The 27,811-nt window shown below is 40.8% G+C and overlaps 1 protein-coding gene across 2 annotated transcripts; it reads left to right on the forward strand.

The window, feature by feature from the left end:
• The first annotated feature begins 925 nt into the window (after nucleotides 1–925).
• Nucleotides 926–27,805, forward strand: LOC138978793 (innexin unc-9-like). 2 transcript variants are annotated; one of them, XM_070351581.1, is made up of 9 exons: nucleotides 926–1,001; nucleotides 6,246–6,400; nucleotides 7,774–7,972; nucleotides 9,491–9,691; nucleotides 13,507–13,707; nucleotides 14,007–14,298; nucleotides 16,334–16,458; nucleotides 18,951–19,162; nucleotides 20,547–27,805. In XM_070351581.1, the coding sequence occupies exons 2-9, from the start codon at nucleotides 6,393–6,395 to the stop codon at nucleotides 20,650–20,652; spliced, it is 1,344 nt and encodes a 447-aa protein (XP_070207682.1). In that variant the 5' UTR covers nucleotides 926–1,001; nucleotides 6,246–6,392; the 3' UTR covers nucleotides 20,653–27,805. The 2 variants fall into 2 exon arrangements, with proteins under 2 accessions (XP_070207682.1, XP_070207683.1); XM_070351582.1 differs by lacking the exon at nucleotides 926–1,001 and adding an exon at nucleotides 5,244–5,491.
• Nucleotides 27,806–27,811: the final 6 nt, after the last annotated feature.

Below are 27,811 nucleotides of genomic sequence, written 5' to 3' on the forward strand. Positions count from 1 at the left end.
GATACAATCCTTTCTGCGTGTTCTGGTGCAGAAAGAGTTTTCAGTTTATACATTGGGGTGACCAGTAGATACCGTTTTACAACCATAGCCCCAAACGACATTTACAGAGCCCAAAGAAGGATTAGGGTCAATTTCAAAGCCACTTTTCCATATGAAGCGCCAACTTTATATGAAAATGTGTTTAATAAACATCAAAGGACTGAGGTTGAACTTTCTGATAAGGGACATTTTAAACCTAGTCATTGTCACTTCAACGTTCCCTTCACTAAAGTGGCTAAGATGCCTGGACTAAATTCCCAATTTATTTGTCAGTGCTCCCGTGTTGTTCAGCGGGTCTTGACAATGGGCTTGGCATACATTATGATTACTTTTTTGTTGGTGGCTGTCACGAAGTAGCTAAAGTAACCGCTCTCTCGAGAAAATAACTATGTCCCATGGCCGACTTTTGAGTGTGCTTTTTGTTTGGCTCAGTATTTGGGAATTACGAAAAATTGGTGCGTTTTGGTCGAGTAGGATGGGTCGTTGAACTGTGTTGTTACAGCCCGCCGAAATTATCAAAAGTGTTTTTGCTTTTTGTAATTCGGTCGGTTGGTTTGGTGCGGCGTTATACAATCATCTGCTTTTTCAAGACTAAGCATTGATCACTTTAAAACACAAGGATCGTCATGGGCCATCATGACTTGTATCATTTTACATCGCATACTAAGAAAGAGCAGAATTCTCACTATGCGCGCGGTACATTTCTAGAATCGCGTAGCGCAAAGTTGGAATTCCTACAATGGCGACCATTGTTGGAAATCCAACAAAGCGCAGGTCATTTCCGGAAAAGCGCCGATGACGAGATGGGTCGCAACAATGATACACATCAAAAATAGATCAGTGGAAGGGGTTGAACTCTTGTATTGGCTGCTTTCTGATACGAGAAGAGAGTATCTTCCCTTTGATCTTCATTCCAGCTTTGGCGCTCGATCAATGCAGGTGAAGGTTTGAAAGAGTGTACTGTGAGTAGATGTATACTTGTTATTACGGTGTTTTCCCATTGTCTTGTAATTAATTATACATGTAGCACGCGCACAAAGGTCGTTTTTCGTCGCATGTGAGGTCTGAGCATGCTGCTATATCGCGTACTTGTAGGCATTGAGTCTGTGACTGATTGAGAGGAATGCCGGACGTTTCGGCCCTAAGACGTTTCGGGCCTAAGACGTTTCGGCCCCATTTGGGACGTTTCGGCCCTAAAAGTCAGGACGTTTCGGCCCATTTCAGGATGTTTCGGCCCTAAGACGGTTCGGCCCTAAGACGTTTCGGCCCCAATTTTTTTTCTTCTCAAAAATCATATTAAAATATAACCTATATATAATAATATAGCGCCCTTGATGCGTGTACAGCTCATATTCAATCCAGATTACCAGAGTCGCCTTGTGGCGAGATATGTGCGCGTTACAAATTATTGTATTATTAAAGACATTCAAACAAATCGACAGTGTCCTTGTCTGGCTGTGTGAATGGGTATCGTGTGAATGAATACATGTCTATCTCTCTCTCCCTCACACGACACGTATTACCAATACCTGTCACAATATAGACCAGTTGGTCTAAGAGGACGTTAAACCCTAATAGTCAGTCACGACACGTGTTGTACGCACTCAGTCACATTCAATAGTTGTACGAAAAGTATTTGTATCGTGTGAAACATGTGACCTGTCTAAATTTCATGCAAGGCTGTGTGATGAAGGTGAACTGTTAATTGTGAGTGAAACTCATTGTTGGGGTGTATAAGAGAAGAGTGTTGCCTGGCGAGTGGGGTCAGTTGTCCAACACAGACAATGGATTTGTGTAGCTCATTGTTCTCACCCGCTGTGAAAGGTCGTCAACATGCACTTCAGTGTGACACCTGTGATGTGTGGCAACATCGTCTTTGTAAGACCGGTAAGCGATAATTTTTCCTCTGTAGCTGTTTGAATGTGTAGTGTGCGAGAATATGTAAAACAATTGTATATGGTATTTTAATATATAGAACAGATTCCATACAGCCAATTGATTAACGGAACAGTTGTTAACAGTTTGAAGTTTTTATTCTGGTTGGCTAGTGACTCCCTGTCAAATGCAACACTTTTGGTTGAATACTCTAGTTTCAAAACGTTATAAACAATGCAGTTATAGCAACTGTGGTTTGTACCCGGCACGCCGGTAAGCAATTCTTTTTGGTGGACTGAACTTTCTTGAAAGTGACTCACCTGTCTGGCAAGTTAAGACTGATTTTGAGATCTGGCCATCCCTGCAACTGTCTTAATTTTGCAATGCTCTTCATGCAAGTTGCACTCAAATTTGTGAGCAATTTGTTATGTAACACTTGGTAAATTGTCCTAAATGATGCTTTAGTAAAAGTTGTTGTCTCCTTTCTCTTTCTAATATTGATTATTTTCTTTTTTTTCCTTTTGGAAGTGTTTTGACCATGTGCAACAGGCTGCAAGTCATTTTGGAGGAGGAAGCCCCTGATTGCATCTTTGTCAAAACCAGAAAGAGACTTCTACGTGTCTCCAAGAGTCAGCCATCACAACCACCTGTTACCCAGAGCCAGCCATCACAACCTCCTGTTCCCAAAGTAATCCAATCCTGTTGCCCGTTTTGATACAGGCAGCAACAGGATGCACTTAGGAGGAGGAACTAGTAGAAGTAGAGAAAGCGGTATTAACATAACAGCTTTTTCCTCTTAACTATGAAACCACACAGATAAACAAGGAGAGCAACCCTTCCACAAAGTAAACAATCCTGACGACTCTAATTTCAACAATTTGTCAACTCATGTAAAAGCTTTGCCAGATCCAGATCTACTCTTTACACATGTAATGGGCAGAGCCAAACATTGTTGAACAGCTGCTTCGTTTCTGCAGAGCTGTATCTGTAAGTTTTCAGCCTGAAAGGTGGGTCGCATCTAAAATATAAATGTTTGTCTTGTCAAAACCTATGTAAATTTTCCTACATTTTAAGACTCCCTCTTTTTCTGTACTGGAATTTTTTTTGTATCAGATTATTGTTTGGAGTTTTGAAAAGAAAGGTTCCTGTGTACACCATTATAGATATGACTTTTACTGTAAGTTACATGTATGTTTTTGGTATATATATATATATATAAAACATCAGAAATTGTGAAAGAAACAATTGAAAGTCAGCAGAGACTTTCTTCCGAGATTTGTTAAAGTCTCTTAGCAGAGAAAGAGAGAGAAATAAGTATCCCTTCACAGACAGCCTATTGGGAGCATCAGACCCTCCTCAAGGGGGACCGAGATTTACAGAGCAAAGTCCCTAAAATATATATAAATATATAAAACTAGATATCTTTCTTCCCAATATGTTTATTGCCAAGTGGATGAAGTCATCAGATTTGATCTGCTGCTAACGTTTATCAACATAAGTAAAGTTTTTTGAGCTGACTGTATTGTGTGCATTTTGTTTGCAAGTGCTGATATGTTTGACTTTGTGCTTCAAAGTACGAGAACTCAGATTTTGTTCTGACACACTCATTGCATCATACAAACATCAATAGACACACACAGAAAGTGAGCCAAACAAACATTTTTTCTCAGAACATGTTATGGTATGCACAGGGGACATGAAAATTATGGAGAGAAGACTGTGCGCAGGAAGAAGAGAGAAACATTCAAACAAATGAAAACAAACCAGTAAATTGTTAAGGTTGCTCTTGGCCACTCTGGTGACATGCATTTTATTCTACCTATATTAGCGAAACCGATAGGCTAGATCCTCAAGGTCTAATCCTCGTCTCTGTTGCACAAACCCTTGCATCTTTTGCAGATGAAAAAAAGCTTGTGCCTTCCGTCTGCTGTTGTGTCTACACGGCTGATGAGTCGAATCCACTTTAATCTCGTTGTGCTGGTTTCTTCTTGTGTGTTGGATGCGGATCAGACCTGTTTACCCCCATAAGTGTTTTGGAGTAATGCTCAACCCCAAAAATAGTAATCCTGGCACAAAAATAGTAATCATCCAGCATTCGTCGCCAATTACAACGCACATGACAAGTGTGTCTGCGAAACGCAATCAGGATGCACATATATCCATCATTCACAAACAAAACACATCAGTCAATTTTTGTAGTCATCATAATTTCAAAAAAGATTACATCAAAAGCACATGCATCACTGATTCTTTTTCTTTTGCTCGTAGTAGGCCTTTTTCAGTGTGTCAAGCGCTTCTCTACTGTACTTGCGCCATACGCAAAGCTGTGTTGCAGACGATTTGTTTCCTCGAAAAAATGACGCAGCCAATGAGAGGCGTCTGTGCGGTCACGTGATTTTCCTTCTTTGTTCCATGTAAACGTCGGAACTGTTTAGTGGTGTATTTTTGTAAGAAAAAACAAAATCTGTAAATGAGTTTGTAAGAAAAAACAAAATTTGTAAATGAGGGCCGAAACGTCCTAGGGCCGAAACGCCCATTGGGCCGAAACGACCATTTGGGCCGAAACGTCCTGGTAAATTGGGGCCGAAACGACTTGGGCCGAAACGTCTTTGGGCCGAAACGACTTGACTATTTTTGGTCATGACACGAACAGTAGCATTTGATTAGCAATAATAGCACACTGCACACAGACAGATCGAGTAGTGTGTAATATTATTAATGACGTCAGCTTTGTCTTGATCTGTGCAAAGGGCTTATTAGAGGACATGTTAATGAGCTAAGCAAGACACATGTCCTTTTAAGGTGTACCCCCAGTAAACTGCAACTACAATTTTCGCGTTTCAAGTGAAGTGTTTCCTCACCCTCAAAAATGTGTCAAACACAGGCACTTGCTAATTAAATTGTTGGCCTAATATGTAAAAAAAAAAACCAAGAATGTAAAAATGATCAGGAAGATGACATTTGATGCACAGTTAACTCTCTCTCTTTCTCTGAGTCTCTCTATCTCGTCACTCACAGTCACACACATACACTGTAAATGTATGGTTGATGTAATAATAGTATACACACTCTTGCAAATGTGACACGCAAATGAACATGTACTGATGGAGCTGCTTTGAATCGTTTGATCCACAGTAATTTTGACTCGTCTACTTCAATCCCAAAAATAGTGCTGAAGATGAAAACTTAGTAGTCCCAGTGTGTACAAAATGGATAAAAACAATGCAACACACAAGCAAGTAATGAGGAGGAGAAAAACTGCTTGTTCAGTATTAGTTCTCTCAAGTGTTGTGCTATGCGTAGCTTGTGGCGTGACGCAATGAACTGGTTGACTTAATTATGACTGCCTCATAAACATGCTTCCTCCTCTTTCCATCACTCTCACAATCCATTCTGCCACTGCTGGCAAGCGACCAGGGAAGTTGGGTGTCAGTTGATGCAATAAGTATAGAGCTCTACACAGCTTCCTGTTGTGTACAGTTGCCACCTCAGTTTAACTTTAGTTTAAGTATACTGTAAAACCTAAAAAAAATCTGAGAAATTCTTGTCTCGAGAAGGAGGGAATCATAAGAAGGAGGTAAATTTACAGATCTATGTTTTGAACAGAAATTTGGAAAAGGGCCTGAAGAAGGGGGTAGGCTGTATCTCGGCTGCCCATGAGCATGTAATCTGCTGTATATTGTAACTTCTGTAAGTAAAGTACATGTACTTTTGGTTTGTAATGATTGCGTTTTTTTGGTCAGATCGAAGCATTATCGTAAATAACACAATAATATGCAGCCATCTAGCCTAATCATTGACTTCTATGCAAACCCAGTGATGGCGCTTATATTTGTTCAAACTGGTACACAAACTTTTATGATGAAAACTATCCAGAAAAAAAGGTAGGCTGGTCATTGGAACCAGTAAGAGTCCAACTCAGAGTACTGGTTTTGTTATTTTACCAGCGAAAAAAACCGGTAGTTCTAAAAATCAACCGGTAGGTTATACCGGCAGCCAATTATTTTCCGGTATTTTTTTATTTCAACCGGTAAAATACCGGTAATTACCGATTAACGCCAATACTGCAAACCTAAATATAATTAGGACAATATCAAAGATAAAAGGGACTTTGAAAGATAGAAGTTAAGTAGATATAATATATAGAAAGGTATTTTATTAGAATTTGTGCCAGCAAGGTGCGCGCGCATGATCGTATCGTCTGCTACGGGGTGGGTGATTCCGTTTGTACTGTACAAGGCTGTTTTGCTATGCGATGGTTAGAGTGTTTATGGTAGCGAAGTGCACTTGGCTACAAGTGAATCAAACAGATTTGTGTGTGTGTGTTTCAGTGAAGAAGATATAGTGGATGTGACAACTGGCAGCATCACTGTAGCGTACCACAAACAACAAGACAATCTCTGTTGATCAAACAGCATATATAGCTGACACCAGAAGGTCACTTGCCTTGACCTGGAAGTGGAACTGGAAACAACACTATGGCTGCGTATGTTTTTGCCTTCTATTAGTATTATTATTTATTAATACCGTCGTGTTCGTTGCAATCACCTTCAATTATAGGAGTGCTTGTTGTCTAACCCTAATTTTGTACCAGTGCCCAAGGGAGTGTTTGCATTATTTATAATCTAATGTACCTTCACATTTTGATACAGTGGAACCCCCTTTTAAGACTTCCAAAAATCTGAGAAAATAAAGGTCTTAAAAAGAAGGGAGTCTTATGATATAATGATAGGGGTTAATTTACAGAATTACAGAAGTTATGAACAAAAAATCAGATTCTTAAAAGGGAGGGAGTCTTAAATTGGGGGTCTTAAAAAGGAGGTTCCACTGTACACTGGTTGATGAGTTAAGACTGACTTACAAGTTACATGTATTACACATCTGACTTACAAATCTGGACTGGGTGGCCGAGTGGTAACGCACTTGCGCTCGGAAGCGAGAGGTTGCGAGTTCGACCCTGGGTCAGGGCGTTAGCAATTTTCTCCCCCCTTTCCTAACCTAGGTGGTGGGTTCAAGTGCTAGTCTTTCGGATGAGATGAAAAACCGAGGTCCCTTCGTGTATACTACATTGGGGTGTGCACGTTAAAGATCCCACGAATGACAAAAGGGTCTTTCCTGGCAAATTTGTATAGGCATAGATAAACAATGTCCACCAAAATACCCGTGTGACTTGGAATAATAGGCCGTGAAAAGTAGGATATGCGCCGAAATGGCTGCGATCTGCTGGTCGATGTGAATGCGTGATGTATTGTGTAAAAAATGCCATCTCACACGGCATAAGTAGATCCCTGCGCCTTGAGTCCGAGTCTGGAGATACGCGCGCGATATAAGACTTCATATAAATAAACATATTTGTGGTATTTCGTGATTTTGGCAATTGCAGACTGTACTGACATACCTGTACTGTACATACCTGACTAACAAATAAACATATTTTTGAAATGCCATAGGTTGACAAGTAAATGTGCAGACTGACCATCAACCTTTAGCTTTATCTGTTGTGCCATGAAAAAACAACCAGCCATTGTGCGTTGTTGTAGAGTCTGTTTTCTGCCATTTCTCACTTTGGGATACATGTCCAGTGGAACCTCCCTTTTACAACCTCCCAAAATCTGCGTAAATCAGGCCTGATAAAGGAGGTATAGTCTACTCTTAAACTAGGGCTACATTTACAGAGGTTATGTCCAGAAAATCTAGGGAATTTGAGTCTTGCCAGCAGGCAGGGTGTGCCAAAGAAAATTTTACATTTTTATGTAACATTTTAATGGACAATAAAGTATTGTTATTGTCTTTTAAGGGAGGGAATCTTAAAAGGGCGGTTCGACTGTACACTTTTGCATGTTGATTTTTCCTCCCTAGGATTCAGACCACCCTCAGCAGTCTCAACAACATCGCCCTGCGTTCCAACATTCGTAACGACGATGGCGTGGACCAGCTTCACCATTTCGTCACCGTGGCCATCCTGGCAGCCTTTGCTGCCATCACCGGTGTGGTCGAGTATGCCGGTGAGCCCATCAACTGCTGGAACTACGGTGATTATTTGTGGAAACACTTCCAGGTGAGCAAAGTACAGTGGAACTTCCCCCTTTTTAAGACCTCCAAAAACTGAGAAAATCAGGTCTTAAGAAGGAGGGAGTCTTAACCCTTACACTGGTGCAATTCTGTAACACATGTTACATAGCCACTGGTGAATTAACAATAACAGAGAGAAAAATAACAAAAAACGGTCATATAGGTTTTCGCAGCCATGGGAGGTAATCGGAACCGACCAAACAGACTGAGCCAGTAGCGCGACATATGTTGTGACAACCAGGTGACATGACAACCAGGTGACAGTATACGTAAAGTAGCGCAACATATGTCGCGACAACCAGCCTAAGGGTTAAAATAAAATGGGGGTAAATTTAATAATAATAATAATAATAATGCAAACTTTTATAGCGCTATTCTAGAAAAATGTCTACTCTTAGCGCTTTACAATACATACATCGACCAAGCATACTATACACGCACAGGCAAAGAAACCGACCAAACATAACCAACAAACTATACATGCACAGGCAAAGAAAACGACCAAACATACAATACACGCACAGGCAAAGATAACTACCAAACATAAACAAACATACTATGACCAAACATAACCAACATACTATACGCGCGCAGGCAAAGAGAACAATCAGCACATGTAAGAAGTTATGAACAGAATGTCTGAGAAAACAGGGTCTTGAAAGGGAGTATGTCTTAAATTAGGCTTGTCATCAAAGTATTGCGATACGATCTTGATGCATGCATGTCTTCATGTTTTCCCAACCCTGAGACTTTCGCTGTGAGCTTGGAATGTGCATGTGTGCACCAGGGTTGTTCGGACACGAAAGAGAGTCTGGACAAAGTTGACTGACCCCTCTTCTCTCCCTCCCTAAGTAGGCTTCATCATGTCTAATTCTACCCCAGTCCCCTTCCTGTGTTTTGTAAGGTGCTGTTGTTCACAAGTAAAGTGGAGCCGTACTTTCACAGGCATGGGAATTGTCCGCTGAAAGGCAAATTTCCACCACGTTTTTGTTTTGTTACGCCAAAAAAGCAAAAGTTTCCGCTGAAAAAATAAATGGGGGAGGCAAAAATGGTTCTGATGAGTTTAATGGCAAACTTGGAGCTCAGATGACACCAAATTGCACAATTTGGGTTCTTTAGAGTGAGGCTAGGTGCATCGCGCCGTCGACTTTGATATTAGTTACACATTTTCAGCCTTTTTTACTTTTGTCAATTCCCCTGCCTGTTTTAACCCACCTTCCCACTCACAAAATGGGGTGATTGACTTTAAAAAAAAAATCAGTTTTATACCATTCATTGTCTGACTGATGAATTGATTGACTGACTGACTGACTGATTGACTGATTGATTGATCGACTGATTGACTCACTGATAAATGTATTGATTGTCTGAGTGATTGATTGGTTGACTGTCTGATGAATTGTCTGATTGATTGATTGATTGATTGGCTGACTGATGAATTTATTAATCAACTGACTGATAAATTTGATTGACTTACCATTGACCTTGACCTATCATCTTTCAGGACCATGTCAACTCGTACTGTTGGACACACAGCATGTTCCAGTACCCCAACCGAACGGACCGCTCCCTCATGCCGTACAGTCTTAACAATCTTGGCGGCCCCATTGACCCCACTGTCCACGTGCGTTCAGAGCAGCTAGGGGAGATCACCTTCTTCAGATGGGTCACCATCATCTTTCTAGTGCAGGCCTTCTGCTTCAAGGTCATTGGGTCATTATGACACGACATTGAATGTCACCTTGATATGAGATTGAGTGTCCTTCAGTTTGCATGATGACAGGCCTTCTGCTTCAAGGTCATTGGGTCACCTTGACACGACATTGAATGTCACCTGGACATGACATTGAGTGTCCTTCAGTTTGCATGATGACAGGCCTTCTGCTTCAAAGTCATTGGGTCATCTTGACACGACATTGAATGTCACCTTGACATGATATTGAGTGTCCTTCAGTTTGCATGATGACAGGCCTTCTGCTTCAAAGTCATTGGATCACCTTGACATGACATTGAATGTCACCTTGGCATGACATTGAGTGTCCTTTTTTTTTTTTTTTTTTTTTTTTGCAAGTAATAACCATTTAGTACATTAACATAAGACATGCCACAAAATCAGTGAAGTATGTTTGAAAACGTGTGAAAGGTATAATCAGACAAGGCATCAGAAAAAGTAACATGTTAACTCACTCCCTACTGGCCGATTTTTCCTATGCTTTCCACTGTATACTGGCCATTTGTATTAGTTGGTAAAAAAATCATTACTAAAGAAGTACTCAACACAGATATTTGAAACTTTCAGGGTTTACTGTTGATATGTTGATGCCCTTCAGTGCAAAGTTTCAAGTGTTTTACTTAGAAAATAGCTGATTTAGGTGGGGGGTATAAATAACCCTTTTTCTGGCATCAAAATTACGCTGAACGCAGGGCCATCACTTCAAATTCGCGTGGTTTACTCACTCACTACGAACCACTGCTATCGCAGTGGTCCCATGCACACCACTACACCACGAACCACTGCGATAGCAGTGTTTCAGCACGTGGCAGTGTTTCAGCACGTGTCGTACTGGTAGACGCCATTGTTGTTATGCAAATTTGCACAAAGCCAGCGAGTACGAAATCAAACCTCCCGTCATCGTTCTACAGCAGACAGAAGTGAAACTAGCTTGGTAATTTGCAGACGATTGGTTAAACTTGAGAGCCAGCCTCTCTATTTTCGTACAAAAATTGACGTCATTGAGCTAAAAAAATCCAAAGGTCAAAAACTGCTATCGCAGTGGTTCGTGGGGAAGTGGTGTGCATGGGACCACTGCAATAGCAGTGGTTCGTAGGGAGTGAGTTAAGACTAAGTTTTTTCTTGTTTTTTTTAATGTTTTTTTCTTCTTTTTTTTCTCCAAAATTTTAATCAGTCAATAAACACGTGATAACAAACATGGTAACTGTGTTTTCTGTTTGTACACATACTTTCTCATTTACATGCTTTACCTTAAATCAGAGACAATAACAAATTTGTTTCTTATTAATAAAACGTCAGACTAACGAAATCTCAAAACAACATGATTTCCAAAAATAATTTCCAGTGTTAATTGTGAATTTTTTTTTTTTTAGATGCTTACGCACATCTTTGCGATAAAAAATAATATGATTAATCTTCTCCATATTTTTGCTGTTACTTTTAATACCAAAAAGCACATCTGTAACATTCAACCTAATTCTTTATCCAATGTTTACTAATAATTATGTACATTTCAATATATTTCCAAAACCTGAGCTCGGTTGGGCATTCAAAGAAAAAAATGCTCCAATACATCAAGTTCATCCTCACAATATGTACAGTTTTTATCAGCCTTCACTTTCATTTTACACAATAAAATATTAGTTGGATAAATGTTTTGCAATATTTTCCAATACAGTACACGTAATCGAACTTCACTAGTGACAGTGGCTGCTAAGGTCCAATTCTTTTCGTCAATTTCAAATCCTAACTTTCTTCTCCAACATCCTTCTGAACAGGGTGGGCTGTCTTTTTTTCCTACCTTGGCCTGACATTGAGTGTCCTGTTTTGCATGACAGGACAACGCTCTCTTCTTCTCTGTGCCGTCGGGGACAGCTCACGAGGTGCATACCTTGACCTACATGTATATTTTAAAGGCACAGCCCTGCCTGTGTAAATATTTTGAGTCATCTTCGCTTTTACGTGGGATAAAACCGTCCCTCCCCTTGGACACAGACCGGCACGGTTGGCCTGGTGGTAAGGCGCCCGCCCCGTGATCGGGAGTTCGTGGGTTCGAACCCCGGCTGGGTCATACCAAAGACTTTAAATTTGGCAATCTAGTGGCTGCTCCGCCTGGCGTCTGGCATTATGGGGTTAGTGCTAGGACTGGTTGGTCCGGTGTCAGAATAATGTGACTGGGTGAGACATGAAGCCTGTGCTGCGACTTCTGTCTTGTGTGTGGCGCACGTTATATGTCAAAGCATCACCGCCCTGATATGGCCCTTCGTGGTCGGCTGGGCGTTAAGCAAACAAACAAACAAACCGCCCTGATATGGCCCTTTGTGGTCGGCTGGGCGTTAAGCAAACAAACAAACAAACTTGGACACATACAACAAATCATGCGGTGGGAATATTATACAAAGTAAGTTTGTGTCATTTACCAACACTTTTTTACATTTAGTCAAGTTTTGACTAAATGTTTTAACATAGAGGGGGGAATCGAGACGAGGGTCGTGGTGTCTGTCTGTCTGTCTGTCTGTCTGTGTGTGTGTGTAGAGCGATTCAGACTAAACTACTGGACCGATCTTTATGAAATTTGACATGAGAGTTCCTGGGTATGATATCCTCAGACGTTTTTTTCATTTTTGTGATAAATGTCTTTGATGACGTCATATCCGGCTTTTCGTGAAAGTTGAGGCGGCACTGTCACGCTCTCATTTTTCAACCAAATTGGTTGAAATTTTGGTCAAGTAATCTCCGACGAAGCCCGGACTTCGGTATTGCATTTCAGCTTGGTGGCTTGAAAATTAATTTATAACTTTGGTCATTAAAAATCTGAAAATTGTAAAAAAAAAAATTTTTTATAAAACGATCCAAATTTACGTTCATCTTATTCTCCATCATTTTCTGATTCCAAAAACATATAAATATGTTATATTTGGATTAAAAACAAGCTCTGAAAATTAAAAATATAAAAATTATGATCAAAATTAAATTTTTGAAATCAATTTAAAAACACTTTCATCTTATTCCTTGTCGGTTCCTGATTCCAAAAACATATAGATATGATATGTTTGGATTGAAAACACGCTCAGAAAGTTAAAACGAAGAGAGGTACAGAAAAGCGTGCTATCCTTCTCAGCGCAACTACTATCCCGCTCTTCTTGTCAATTTCACTGCCTTTGCCATGAGCGGTGGACTGACGATGCTACGAGTATACGGTCTTGCTGCGTTGCATTGCGTTCAGTTTCATTCTGTGAGTTCGACAGCTACTTGACTAAATGTTGTATTTTCGCCTTACGCGGCTTGTTTTTATATTTTAAAAAGTTCATTGGATATAGTGGGGGGGGGGGGGGGTCGGGGGGGGGGGGGGGGGGGGGGGGGGGGGGGGGTCAGTATTGGTGTGTTTCCAAGTGGGAGGGAAGGTCTTATCCTATGTAAAGGCCTGACCAGATCTGTGAGAGTAAACCAAATCCTTCATCCTTCACTTGGAAAGGATGATACCTTTTCACACATAAAAGTTTGTGTATGCAGGTTGTCCGCATATACCTCTCACGATTTCCGGCCAGTAAAAAGCTAAAGACGCTAGTGTAAATATGAGAAAAAAAACTTCAATATGAAATAATGTTAAAAAAAGAGTAACTGACCTACCAACCCTCCTCTTTTTTTTCCATAACAGTGGGACCTCCCTTTAAAGACCAAAAAAAAAGTCTGACCAAAAACGGGTATTGAAATGCAGGGAGTCTAAAAAAAGGGGGGGTTCCACTGTAATAAGAAGCAAACATTTATTTTTTTTGTCATGTGTGCAGCTGCCCAACCTCCTGTGGGCGGAGGTCAACGCATACTCTGGCAGCAACATCATCAAGATGGTGGAGATGCTGCAGGGCGTGCTCTTTGCCAAGCTCTCGGAGAAGAAGGAGAAGCTCCAGCAGGTGGCGCTCTTCCTGGAGCAGTGGCTGCGTATCCATCGCAAGCCCCACTGGTTCCTCAAGCCTGGCCCCTCCTCCGTGGTCAGTTTTTCTGTGTCACACTGGAACTTTTATTAAAAAGCCCAAAAAATGTGAGAAAATTGGGTCTTCAAAAGGAGGGCATCTTAGAATAAGGGTAAATTTACAGAGGTTATAAATGAAAAGTCTTAAAATAGCCCCAAGCCACTTAAAAAAACATTTGTAATTCAACAATTCTGTATACAATGCCAAATCAAATAGTTAGATTCATTGAAGTAGACTAATGCAATTCGCAAAATTCTCTGCAAACATACAGTGTAGATTGTTGCAAACCTACAGCCGTAAGGTGTGTTTGTTTGCAGCTGAAGAAGACATTATCGTGCTGCACGATATGTATCGGCACCAACATGAGTAACTACCTGTCGTCGCTCTACCTGGTGACCAAGTTCCTCTTCGTGCTCAACAACATTATGCAGTTTCTGATCCTGTCGGCGTTCCTGCAGATCAACTTCTGGCACTTTGGGGTGAAGACACTCAACACGTACTCGACCCAGCAAGAGAACCGCGCCACCACGCAGACCTTCCCCACTGTGGCGCTATGCCACTTCCAGACCTACGACAACAAGGCTGCCCTCAGCACTGACGGTGCTTCTGGTAGGTGCTACAGCTCCGTGCCCCACCCCACACTGAGCTACCATACAGACATTAACAGCTATTGTGTTTTCAGCGTAGCAATAGGATACTTGTTCTCATCAAAATATCCGACCCTCTCGCTACACTGAAAACATGATAGGGTTTTTATTGCTATTCTGACCTAGGTACAGCGTTATAAACTTGTAAAAGGGCATACATTGTATATCTATGCCTTGTTTCGTCCAAATGTCAGCAGATTGGGGTAATTCATCATCATCTTCAGAGTGGGCAAGCATTGGTAAGTAGGATTGCATGCCGGTCTTCGATCATATTGTACTGAGAGCTAAGGAACGACCGTCTGCTCCAGTTGAACCGGAACAACCATGTGTGTTTGTTATTGCGAATATGAAAGCATATTCGCAAACTTCCTGCGGAATATGGCCTGATGATCGGAATAGGGTCGAGTCTATCCAATTACAACCCCTGAATTCCCCCATGTGTCTTTCACAATAGCAATATAAATGCATGCTGAGTGGCAAATTTATGCAGTCTGCCACAAACATCTGACAAAGCAACTCACACAGCCATGGCATGTACAAGGGGATCCAGTAGAACTGCTATTTTTCATTCCAATTTTTAGCTTGATAAACAAAAAGGGTCCCGTGATGACCATTATGACATTTAGCGGTCACCTACAACTAGTCCTAATTGGTCAAATACAGTGCGACCCCCTTTTAAGACCTCCAAAAATCTGATATATTCAGGTCTTAAAAAGAAAGGAGTCTTAAAATGGGGGTAAATTTACAGAGGTATGAACAGAAAATCTAAAAGAATATATACAGTGGTACTCCCGACGAACGACCCCCCCATCAGAGACCCTCTCCCTTCTCAGACCTCATTCTTGCTGACGGATTAGTTTTTCTATATAAATCACCCCCATGGCCGACTCCCCCCAGAAGCCGATTTGCGACCGACTAGTTGTTACAATTTGCGACCTTGTAACGACATTTTCAAATCAAAACCTAACAAAAAATCGTAACGTTTTGCTTGAATCTCTGAAAAAAGATTGCAAAAATCACTCGGCCGGAAATATGACGACGCGTTTAGGTCTCGATTGCGCATGTCCGGCGTTCAGTTTTACGATCCCAACATGCCCTTTTCTTTGTCCACTTCCTTTCGAAAAATCAACAAACACACGCGCGAGCATCAACGATCTTCTTCTTCGACCATGGCTTCGAACTCTCCTTCAACTCAAACGCTCAATCGCGCGGAAAGAAGAGGAAAATTTTGACTCTGGAACAGAGGATGGAAGTGGTGAAATGTAGCCGAAACGGCAATTTCGATCGCGCGGTCGTTTGAGGTAGGAAAAACTCAGATTCAATCGATCGTCAGCGACCAAGAAAACGTGGTCAATCGATGGGAGACCGGCGAAAATTGTGACCGCAAATACTCCCAGGCAAGGAAATGTATTTATGGTGACCTCAACTTTCTCTCTGTCACTGATTTTTTCTCTCTCACTGTCTTTTTCTGACCTGACCTCACCCCCCATGTAAGACCCCCCCCTTTTAAGACCTAAATTTGTCAGATTTTGGGAGGTCTGACATGGGGAGTACCACTGTATATAAAAACCAAGATCTTTTCAAAGGGGAGAGGTCTTAAATGAGGGTCTTAACGGGGGGGTTCCACTGTAGCCATACAATGAATAATATAATGAGACCGGCACGGTGGTCTAGTGGTAAGGCGTCCGCCCTGTGATCGGGAGGTCGTGGGTTCGAACCCCGGCCGGGTCATACCTAAGACTTTAAAATTGGCAATCTAGTGGCTGCTCCGCCTGGCGTCTGGCATTATGGGGTTAGTGCTAGGACTGGTTGGTCCGGTGTCAGAATAATGTGACTGGGTGAGACATGAAGCCTGTGCTGCGACTTCTGTCTTGTGTGTGGCGCACGTTATATGTCAAAGCAGCACCGCCCTGATATGGCCCTTCGTGGTCGGCTGGGCGTTAAACAAGCAAACAAACAAACAAACAAATAATATAATGTGTTGTGCGGTGTAACAGGAAAGTGGGTGCAGTGCATCCTGACAATCAATGTGTTCCTGGAGAAGCTGTTCCTGATCGAGTGGTTCTGGCTGCTGCTGCTTCTCATCCTCACCCTCGTCAGCTTCAGCTTCTGGTGCTTCAAGGTCAGTGTCCTGTGCTTCAAGGTCAGTGTCCTGCTGGTCAGCTTTTTCTGATTGTTCGCCACAATCCACAGGTACAAATTTCCTAGTTGCCCTCTAATTTTGGCGTAACTCTCAGACCTGGGAACCCATACAATTTCGCCATATTCTCAGACCTGTTTACCCTTACGATTTTGGCGTAATTTATTACGATTTTCTGCAAAAAATACGCCATTCCGCTATCCGTGTCAAGAATACGATTTTCATAAATAAAATAAAATAAAAAAATAAAAAAATATTTTATTTTTTATTTTTTTTATTAATTCACAATCATGTTTGGCATTGTTTTTTCCCCACTGAAAAAGCACAGAACTGACCAGAGATCATGTCTGTCTTATGAGACGCTGGAGAGCCTTCTAGTGGTGAAGTCTCGCCCTCACTCATTCGGCAAGCGCAAGTACAGTAGAGAAGCGCTTGACACACTGAAAAGGGCCTACTACGAGCAAAAGAAAAAGAATCAGTGATGCATGTGCTTTTGATGTGATCTTCTTTGAAATTATGATGACTACAAAAACTGACTGATGTGTTTTGTTTGTGAATGATGGATATATGTGCATGATTGCGTTTCACAGACACAGTTGTCGTGTGCGTTGTAATTGGCGACGAATGCTGGATGATTACTATTTTTCTGCCAGGATTACTATTTTTGGGGCTGAGCATTACTCCAAAACACTTATGGGGGTAAACAGGTCTGTATTCTGTACGCATGCTTGTCGAGAATACGATCAGTACGGTCAGTGGGAAAAAAATACGACGAGAAAAATTCCTAGACTACTTTTTTTCACAAGCCCATCTTGAAGTCGATCCAGTATTTTGACATGATGATTACAGTTTTTGTCAGTAAAAATTGAAAAAAGGATTTTTAAATGTACACAAGAATTGAACGGTTCGTCGGAAAGTGCAGTGAGCCTGTCAAACAGTTGAAGTTGATGGATTTCTTTCGTCCTGTGTGATTTCATAAACACTGCGATGGATTTTAAACACTGCAATGGATTTTAATCTTTTTTGTGGGGAATTAAAGTGTACAACAAAATAATGAACTGTAGCAGACGACAAAACTGCCGACTCTGACTGAACCGTGTACTTCGTCCGCCGCGCACTACGGAGGCTTTTTTTTTAAGGTATGGCACTGTTTTATCTTCTTTATCTTGCTTTTTAAAAAAAAAAGTGATCAGTTTGATCATTTTCGTTATCGCGAAAAAACGTTAACTCGAAAAAAAATATTGGTCCCTTTCATTTCGTGTGAAGCGATCTCGACTGTTCGCTCATTTTTCTGAAAATACACCAAGTTTGTTTGAGAATACTCTAAGTGCAAAACAGGGGTTCCCAGGTCTGAACTCTTCTTCTTCTTCTGCGTTCATGGGCTGGAACTCCCATGTACACTTGTGTTTTGCATGAGTGGGTTTTTACGTGTATGACTGTTTTTAACCCGCCATTTAGGCACCCATACGCCGCTTTTGGGGGAAGCATGCTGGATATTTTCGTGTTTCTATAAACCACTGAACTCTGACATGGATTACAGGATCTTTTCCGTGCGCACTTAGTCTTGTGCTTGCGTGTACACATGAAGGGGGATAAGGCGCTGCACATTAGTTGACCTGGGAGATCGGAAAAATCTCCACCCTTAACCCACTCACGACCTTCCGATTAGGAGGCTGATGCCTCACCACTACGCCACCGCGTCCGTCTTGGCGTAATTCAATTCTTGGCAATCTTGATGTTTTTGTACTTAAAGGCACAGTGCAGCTCACAGCCTTCGTTTTGCGTTTTTGTTGCAGCTGAGTGCATTTACAGTTCAAAAATCCTCCTATGGTAGTAAAACAAACCCAAAACTACCCAACAACGACATCTGTGAAGCTCGACAGTTTCTTGTTCACGCGAGTGCATAAATTAACCTAGTTATTACGTGGTGTTTGGTCGTAGTTCGATTCAACTGAGTGATTCCGGCCTCCATTTTGTTTTCACAAACTCATGATGACGTCTGACATAGTTTGCTAGTGACATGTCTTTTTGTGCATGATGTGGCGATCTACCTGATCTAAATTTAGATCCAAAAATAGGTCAAGACCAGCCGGGTCCGAGTACGAAATTAATTCGTAAAAAAATCGCAGTTCTTGACTCTTTGGGTGCAAGTCAATGAAACTTGGTAGTTCTTCTAACGGATAGCTGCCTGAGGTATGACTAAAAGCCCAAGTGGCTCCGTGCACCCGGATTTGACAAGTTCAGTACCTTTAAGATTAGGTAAATCATTCTCCATGAGAAACATTCTCTAAAATATGATGGACAATACATTTTTATTATCTTTCTATCCATACCAGGTACAAATATAAACACTATTTCACAACATGGACGATCAGTGTTGACCTTCTGCTGAAAAGCTGTCTAAAATAACAGTTTTGAAAGTGTCTGCAAAATAAACTTATCATTTCAAGAAAACTTTTTGCTGATGATTGCAGATTCTTCAAACCCAGACAGCACTGAGTTTTGTGCGACGCTACATGCGACTGATGGGTGTGTACGCAGAGCCCCACCCTGTCCCCATAGGTCGCTCCCTGGAGCAGTTTGTGACAGAGTACCTGGGTAACGATGGCGTCTTTGTGCTGCGGATTCTGGCCGTGAACACCAACGAGGTCGTAATAGCGGAACTGGTGGAGGAACTCTGGGAAAGGTGAGTAGCTGTGTTGTGCACAATAAGGCCAAGAAAGACAAATTCATGTTTCCAATTTCCAGACTGACCCTATTTTTTTCCTCCTGGCCCTAGAACTTCATTTGACGCTTCCAAAAAAGTGTGGGACAAGGTCAACCGAAAGCCACTGGATTTTTCAACTATCACAACCAAAGCCCATGCCGTGTAGAAAGACCTGGACGGGCGGTTTTAAGCAATTAGTTTTAGGCCTAAAAAAAAAAAATAGGTGTGGTTACGGTAACCCGACCTACCCTATTTTTAGGAGCCGACCCGATAACTTTTTATTACATTTGTCAAAAAAACAAAACAAAAACAAAACCCACCCGAGTACAGAAAACGCAATGAAAGCGACAGCGCTCGAGTCGCACACTTATTTCCCGGTCAAGTAGGTTTAATTTGAACACATTCGAAAAAAAAGTTTAAAAAAAAAGTGATTGCCTACCTTCCTACCTTATTTTTTTTGGCTATGTTACCTTAACCACACCTTTTTGAGTCACTTGAGAAAAAGTGACTCTATGTAATCGGTCAGTGTTAGTCTGTCCGGCCGGCCATCCGGCCGGCCGTCCGTAGACACCACCTTAACGTTGGACTTTTCTCGGAAACTATCAAAGCGATCGGGCTCATATTTTGTTTAGTCGTGACCTCCAATGACCTCTACACTTTAACGATGGTTTCGTTGACCTTTGACCTTTTTCAAGGTCACAGGTCAGCGTCAAAGGAAAAATTAGACATTTTATATCTTTGACAAAGTTCATCGGATGTGATTGAAACTTTGTAGGATTATTCTTTACATCAAAGTATTTACATCTGTAGCCTTTTACGAACGTTATCAGAAAAACAAGGGAGATAACTAGCCTTTTCTGTTCGGCAACACACAACTTAACGTTGGGCTTTTCTCGGAAACTATAAAAGTGACCGGGCTCAAATTTTATGTGAACGTGACTCATTGTGTTGTGAATAGCAATTTCTTCCTGTCCATCTGATGCCTCATATAATATTCAGAACTGCGAAAGTGACTCGATCGAGCGTTTGCTCTTCTTTTTTTTTGGCCTTAGGGACCCAAGACTTACTTCGCACGCACTACTGATTATCACTACTTGTGGGAGAAATCCCACACCACAAGTAGCACTGTAGTGCAAGAGAGGATTGAATCATGAACACATGTTTTACATGTTTTGTACATTCTTTGTTAGAGATTCCTGCAGTTATTCTTTGTTAGAGATTCCTGCAGTTGTTATTCTTTGTTAGAGATTCCTGCAGTTGTTATTCTTTGTTAGAGATTCCTGCAGTTGTTATTCTTTGTTACAGATACCTGCAGTTGTTATTCTTTGTTGAAGATACCTGCACTTGTTATTCTTTATTACAGATACCTGAAGTTGAATGTCAGTGAACATGGCATGACCCCGGGAATTGAGGAGGCAGAGACAGCCTTCATGAAAGATGACAATTCTCCAGAGCCAGTGGCCCTCTGAACATCAGGCAGACATCATGCAGACACTGGCTGGCCTCCTCGACAAGTCCAGTTATCACAAGCATGCAGAGTGACACACGCAAGTCCCTCTACTCTTTCTGCTGTGGCAAAGTTATGTCCCTTTGCATATTGAACCGCTTATATGACGTGGAGCAAGTGAGAACTCTTTTCAAGAGAGCTGGGGAACGGCAGTGCTTCTGGGAAGGGAATCCTGAGTCTGTACGACACGCAGTCATGTCAAAACTCAATGGTCTCCCTGGTTAATGTGACCGGGTTTTCTGTTCTGTTAGATTTACAATGAAAACGCCCTAGCTCTTGACATAGACATAGGCAAGACCTTCTGGTGTTTATTTAAAAAACCAAGACAACACACGTCAAAAGCATTTATGGCCCTTTTATGATTTTGCTGCTTTATCTGCTTTTGCAACGATCGATTAAGTCTGCCTGCTGCAACGTCTAGGGTCTGTTTTCTTATAGTGTCTGCAACACTGCTGATTGTTGCCAGATGAATTCAGCAACGACATATATGTAGTTACAACTTAAGGCCAAACAAAAAAAATAGTCTGTTTACGGTATCCCGACCGACCCTATTTTTTCGCGCGACCCTAGACTTTTTTTTGGCATTTGGGAAAGAAAGAAAGACAAGAAGGGCAAAGCCCATACAACTCACATGCTTGACCTTGACCTTTACATGACCTTGAAATAACTAAACCTAGCAATGACATCATACACTAAAAACTGCTTTACACATTTTTCCCACCAAAATACATGTGACCTTGACCCAAGCCAAAATTCCACGACATCATCGATTTGTCTCGGTGGCTTATTAAGTGTAACTGTAAGTGCGTCTTAGTGCCCTCACAGCCAGGCTGTTTGCAATTGAAAGCCTGAGACTGCTGCTACCTTTCATGCATGTTACTTACAGAATGAAAATGTAATTTATGATTTTTTATATTTTTTTTTATAAATGATTTACATTTACACAACTTCTTTAAATGGATTTTTAAGCACCATTTTCAATATATTTTGTAAACATTTTTTTAAAATTTTTTTTTTAGATCTTATGGTACTCTTGTTTTGGTACCTCTTTCATGACAAAAACATATTCTAAATATTGTGTATTTATTAGCTTTTAAGATTACGCGATGAGCAGACAGAGCATCTCTTGCCTTTAACGCATTTGTAACATGCTGTATGTTTGAATGTTGAGTATGTGTTTCATTATTTGTTGAATATATTTTTATTTTATCTTATCTTTGATGATTAACGAAGAGCTGTTTTAACTACAATGTATGTGAATGTTGAAGGTTCAGATGCAAAGTCTTTTTGGTGGTGCTTTGTGAGGAAAGAATTCCTCCATGTGTATATTATGCATTAGTTGATATTTGCAAAGAACCGGGGGTTAGAGAACGTCAAGCGCTATATAAATCGCCCCATACATACATACATACTTCTGTTTTCATTCACTGCTCGCTGGGGCGGGAAAAAAGCTCAGTCAGTTGCAGCAGCGCTGGCTTCAAAACCAGTTGGCGCTATCGGCATTGGTTTAATCCCCACGTTCGGCAAGGGATTTATTTCCCAGAGTCAACTTTGTGCAGACTCTTCTCTGTGTCGTAACAACCCCGTGCGCACGATAAAGAACCCAAGTTCACAGCGCAAGTCTCAGGGCTTGGAAAAACCAATACAAGCATGCAGGGAAAAAAACAACAACTGGGTAGCGCCGTACTGTATTGGCAGCTCGCTTTCCCCAGTAAGAAAGCAGCTCGAATTTCCATGAGGGTAACGTCGCAGGACTATATAAACTCTTATCCTCATCCTTAAGTGATGGCACAACAGACTTACTTCCACAGGGTGTCCATGGCACATGTACTTTGTGCTGCTTACTCCGCAAGCAGCTTGATGTTTATGAATTAGTGCCTCAGTTGTTTCTGTCCGCTGCTCTTGGTCTCAGAAGATGATATAAACAGTTTGTTCAGCAGGTTGTTACAGTGGGACCCCCCTTTTAAGACCTCCCAATTTAAGACTTTCTCACTTTTTAAGACCTTGTTTTCTGAGATGTTCTGTTCATAACCTCTGTAAATGTACCCCCATTTTAAGGCTCCCCTTCTTTTTCAGACCTAATTTTGTTCAGAGTTTTGGAGGTCTTAAAAGGCCCCCTGTAACTGTACCTCAATTGTTTCCGTGTTAATTTATCTTGTATACATGTACATTGTAGCAAGGTCTACAAGATGCTGCTTGCTTTTTCGGGTGATGGTTTGGTTTAGATTGTTTTGCATGTGAAAGGTATATAACTCTTCTTGTGACAGAAAGGTTGCTATCACAGATGTGTGTTCAGCCTTTTTATTTTTTGATTGTTTGAATTGCTTTCGGTTGGTTTTCTTTCTTTTTTCTTCTCTTACTTTTTGGATTGATGTCATTTTTGTTCTAACTTTTAGTATGGTGTTGGAGCCAGACTGTTGTAAGGTAGATGTAGAGGTTACATGCCGAGTCTCAGTGATTATTAAAAATAATGGTCGAAGTTGGCGGATCATGATTGTTGTAAGGTAGATGTAGAGGTTACATGCCGAGTCTCAGTGATTATTAAAAATAATGGTCGAAGTTGGCGGATCATGATTGTTGTAAGGTAGATGTAGAGGTTACATGCCGAGTCTCAGTGATTATTAAAAATAATGGTCGAAGTTGGCGGATCATGATTGTTGTAAGGTAGATGTAGAGGTTACATGCCGAGTCTCAGTGATTATTAAAAATAATGGTCGAAGTTGGCGGATCATGAAAAATGCGAGTTTCAGCAAGCTTTTTCATGACCGCGAACTGAGACCATTATTTTTAATAATCACTGAGACAAGGTGTGTAACCTCTTTATTTAAGTTACATATCTTTACCCAACTCACAAATAGCAATTAACTCTAGTTCAGTTCAGAAATAAACTCTAGTTGTATAGTTCCGTGCAAATCATTCCATTGTGTTAACACTTCTTGTCAGTTTCCCTGTTTTGGACTAAAATCAAGTACACAGATGTAGAGGTTACATGCCGAGTCTCAGTGATTATTAAAAATAATGGTCGAAGTTGGCGGATCATGAAAAAAGCGAGCTTCAGCGAGCTTTTTCATGACCGCGAACTGAGACCATTATTTTTAATAATCACTGAGACGAGGTGTGTAACCTCTTTATTCCTCCTTTCTTCAGTTATTCAAAGAAAACAGGAGTTTTTGTGCGAAAGTTTGATCGAATCCGAATCACTCAACCAGTCAACCTGCGCAGGCGATCGATTAATGCGCGGTTGTATAGTTCCGTGCAAATCATTCCATTCTGTTAACACTTCTTGTCAGTTTCCCTGTTTTAGACTAAAATCAAGTACACAGATATGCTGTTATTCTGCTGTGGCGGTAAAGGCAGATATTGTGTGTTCTGTTTATGTTTTAGTATCGCTCAGGAATGTTCTTTCGTCAAATGGGACTAGCAGACGAACTTTTGCACCCGTGTTCCAACGTTAATTACTGTATGAAGTTCAGTTTTCTGGGGAAAATAGTGTATGAAACCGCTTTATGTTGTTTAAATTGATGAGATGTGTGCATTTGGTTGCGTGTGATCTGTTTATAAAATGAAATATTGTTGAAAACTGACCGTCGGATTGCAGTCAGTGTTGTCGAAGAAACTGCGTTAAAAGAAGGGGAACTACTCTTGTCGGCTAGAGTATGAGTTACTTGCCTTGGGAATTTGCTTGTGATGAACGTTTTGTGCACGGCAGATCTAGATTCAGAAAACAACCTAACTCATGGATTTTATATGGAGATTCATGTGTTCAGGCCTGTAGTTGTTAATTTAAATGCGGTATGTTTGTATTGTTTGCTCCATAGATGTATATTTCGTACGTATAGAGCGTTCGGAACTTTTCAGTCGCAAAAGTAGTACCAAAACAGAACAGCTTCTCAACCCATTGCACTATCGAGGATTCAGGCTGTTGCTGGCTCGTTATTTGTTTGGTTGCTGGGTCATTATCGAAAAATAACTAGCTCTACAAGTTTACAGAGGTAAAGAAGCAGAGGGGGGAATAAGCTGTTATTCTGCTGTGGCGGCAAAGGCAGATATTGTGTGTTCTGTATATGTTTTGGTATCGCTTAGGATAATGTTCTTTCGTCAAATGGGACTAGCAGACGAACTTTTGCACCCGTGTTCCAACGTTAAAAACTGTATGAAGTTCAGTTTTCTGGGGAAAATAGTGTATGAAACCGCTTTATGTTGTTTAAATTGATGAGATGTGTGCATTTGGTTGCGTGTGATCTGTTTATAAAATGAAATATTGTTGAAAACTGACCGTTGGATTGCAGTCAGTGTTGTCGAAGAAACTGCGTTAAAAGAAGGGGAACAACTCTTGTCGCTAGAGCATGAGTTACTTGCCTTGGGAATTTGCTTGTGATGAACGGTTTGTGCACGGCAGATCTAGATTCAGAAAACAACCGAACTCATGGATTTTATATGGAGATTCATGTGTTCAGGCCTGTAGTTGTTAATTTAAATGCGGTATGTTTGTATTGTTTGCTCCTGAGATGTATACTTCGTATACTATAGAGCGTTCGGAACTTTTCAGTCGCAAAAGTAGTACCGAAACAGAACAGCTTCTCAACCCATTGCACTATCGAGGATTCAGGCTGTTGCTGGCTCGTTATTTGTTTGGTTGCTGGGTCATTATCGAAAAATAACTAGCTCTACAAGTTTACAGAGGTAAAGAAGCAGAGGGGGGAATAAGCCTAAATACTAGTCTGTATGTTTTATTCAACTTGTTTTGTTTGCATGTTAAACTTTGTTTGTAGCGTTACCGAGTACAATGTCAGTTTGTGGTGCTTTTTGTTTTTAAGCAAATAATTGATAGACTTTTTAAATTTTGCATGTACATAGCTGCCAACTGCTACCACTGAGTGCTATGCTTTCTGCGTAGCATGCTTCGTACGTTTTAAGACCAGTTGCTACGCTGCTATACCAATCTTCAAATTTGTACACTCAAACCAATAATCACAAGCATGCAACAGTTCGCTCTTTCTTGTGAGCGCTAGTACTCATTTTTGATTCTCACTCCGTGTAGCTGTCAGAATTTGGGTCATAAAACATGCTACACTTTCTCATAAAGTTATTTATGCTCCAAGTGTTTGGTTTATTGTGAAACACACCACTCATTCTTCTACCCATCCACTTAGTCCAGACACATGTAATGTTGTTTCTGAATTTAATTTTTGCTTCAGGGTGACCTTGACCAAGCTGATGAAGAATTAAAAGAAGATCAGTCTCCAGGTGAAAATTTGAATTAATGGGATTGGAAATGGGACCCGCATTAAAATTGAGAAAAACTTTCATAAAAGTTGCACTGCAGACACTATTGGGAATTATGTTCTTGCTTTGAAAATAAACTTTTTGAACATGAATATGTTCTTGCACAAAATAGCATAAATGCGGATCTGCTAATACATTTTAGACAATGCTTCGCTTAAACACCATTTGCTACGCTGAAAATTACCCCAAAATTTCTTAATTGCTACACTTAAGGCTTCACAAGGGTTGGCAGATCTGCATGTAGTAAAATCTTTATTCATAGATTAATTCACGTAGGTTAATTTGTCCAATGCATCTCAGTTGGTGTCACTCTCAAAAGAATTGATACGGGTGTACTAAATTATACCGTTGGAGAAATGCGTGTTGCTCAATGTGCTACATAGTCACTGGATGTTTTCCCGTTACGAAAGATCTCAGGTCAGCCGTTGCATAATACAGCCAGCTCTTTCTGGTTTAAACAAATGTTACTGTCAGCTTTGTATGTGTTACAGTAAATTCTGAAAACCAGGAAATTTACAAAATCCCTGAAAATTTCAGTAAATTTGTAAATGTCCTGTTTCACTCAGGGATTTACAAATTTCCTAAAAATTCTAGGAAATTTGTAAATGTCCTGAAATTTGCATGCCAGTTTTTGACAAATTTACTGACCAATAAAAAATCATTTTCAGTAATTTTTCAAAATCCCCGAGTGAAACAGGAAATTTACAAATTTAGTGAAATTTTCAGGGATTTTGTACATTTCCTGGTTTTTAGAATTTACTGTAACACATACACAGTCTTAACTCATGCACATTGTGTGTGGCAAATGTTCGCTGTCTGTTTTGCTGCTGTAGAATTGTGTTAACTATCCTGTTGTATTGTTAACTATCCTTCCCCTGCCGCCACCTCCCTCCCCCCTTCTTCCACACACATACACATACAGCAGACCTGTTTACCCTCCCGGATTGTCCGGAATTATTACGGATTTGGGGTCTAAATTCCGGTATTATGGAAATCTACCGGAAATTGCGGTCGAGAGAACCTTTTTCGTGCGTGAAAATTCGAAGTCGAAATTGTGGTAGTCACCAGGACTGTGATTTCAAGGCTGACCAAAACAGCCTTTTCTGCGCATGTGCACAGCAAGGTATTTGTCGGATTCCGCGGTTTTGAGATCGACATTGGTCCGAAGGGTAATATAGGGCCGATCTCTGTGGGGACGAAATGCCAACCAAAAAAGCGAAAGTTGTACAGAAATATCGGCAAAACTATTAAGTCAAGTGGCGGTGTCTGGTGAAGTTTAAGAAGAGCGAACCACATTCATTTTGGTGATCGACTTGAGATCAGTGCAACAACAAAGCTAAGTCAGTTAGAATACGAGTCACGTCGCGGCACGTGTCCCGAGGTTAGACGCAGCATTAGTTTTAACAAAATGCAGTACACAAATGAACATGGAAACAAACAAAAACACGAAATTATGTTTGGCAAAACATGAGCCTGCTTCGCATCGAGTTTATTTGACCTAGGTCTCTACTTCCACAGAATCTCCCAGACTTGCAAGCCGATCTCTCACTAATGTCAGTCGCGCCAGAGACATAGATGTAGGTCTATGGTCGCGCTCATCAGTGACTTGCGCTGTTGCCGAAATTCAAGTCTTTCTGAGTCTAAAACTGATCTCCATTAATATTTCTCCAATATAGCAAAGATCACAGTTCTTTGAATCGAAAAACTTACAACAAAATGTTTAAATGAAATAAACGAATCGGTCCTCTAAAATTAAAGGTAGCTTCTGGAGAGTGTTATTATGACTGGTTTTAATGCAGGATGTAAACTTGTCTTTGTTAACTTGCATATATGTC

This window comes from Littorina saxatilis, linkage group LG10 (assembly GCF_037325665.1).
Source record: "Littorina saxatilis isolate snail1 linkage group LG10, US_GU_Lsax_2.0, whole genome shotgun sequence".
NCBI classification, from domain to species: domain Eukaryota; kingdom Metazoa; phylum Mollusca; class Gastropoda; order Littorinimorpha; family Littorinidae; genus Littorina; species Littorina saxatilis.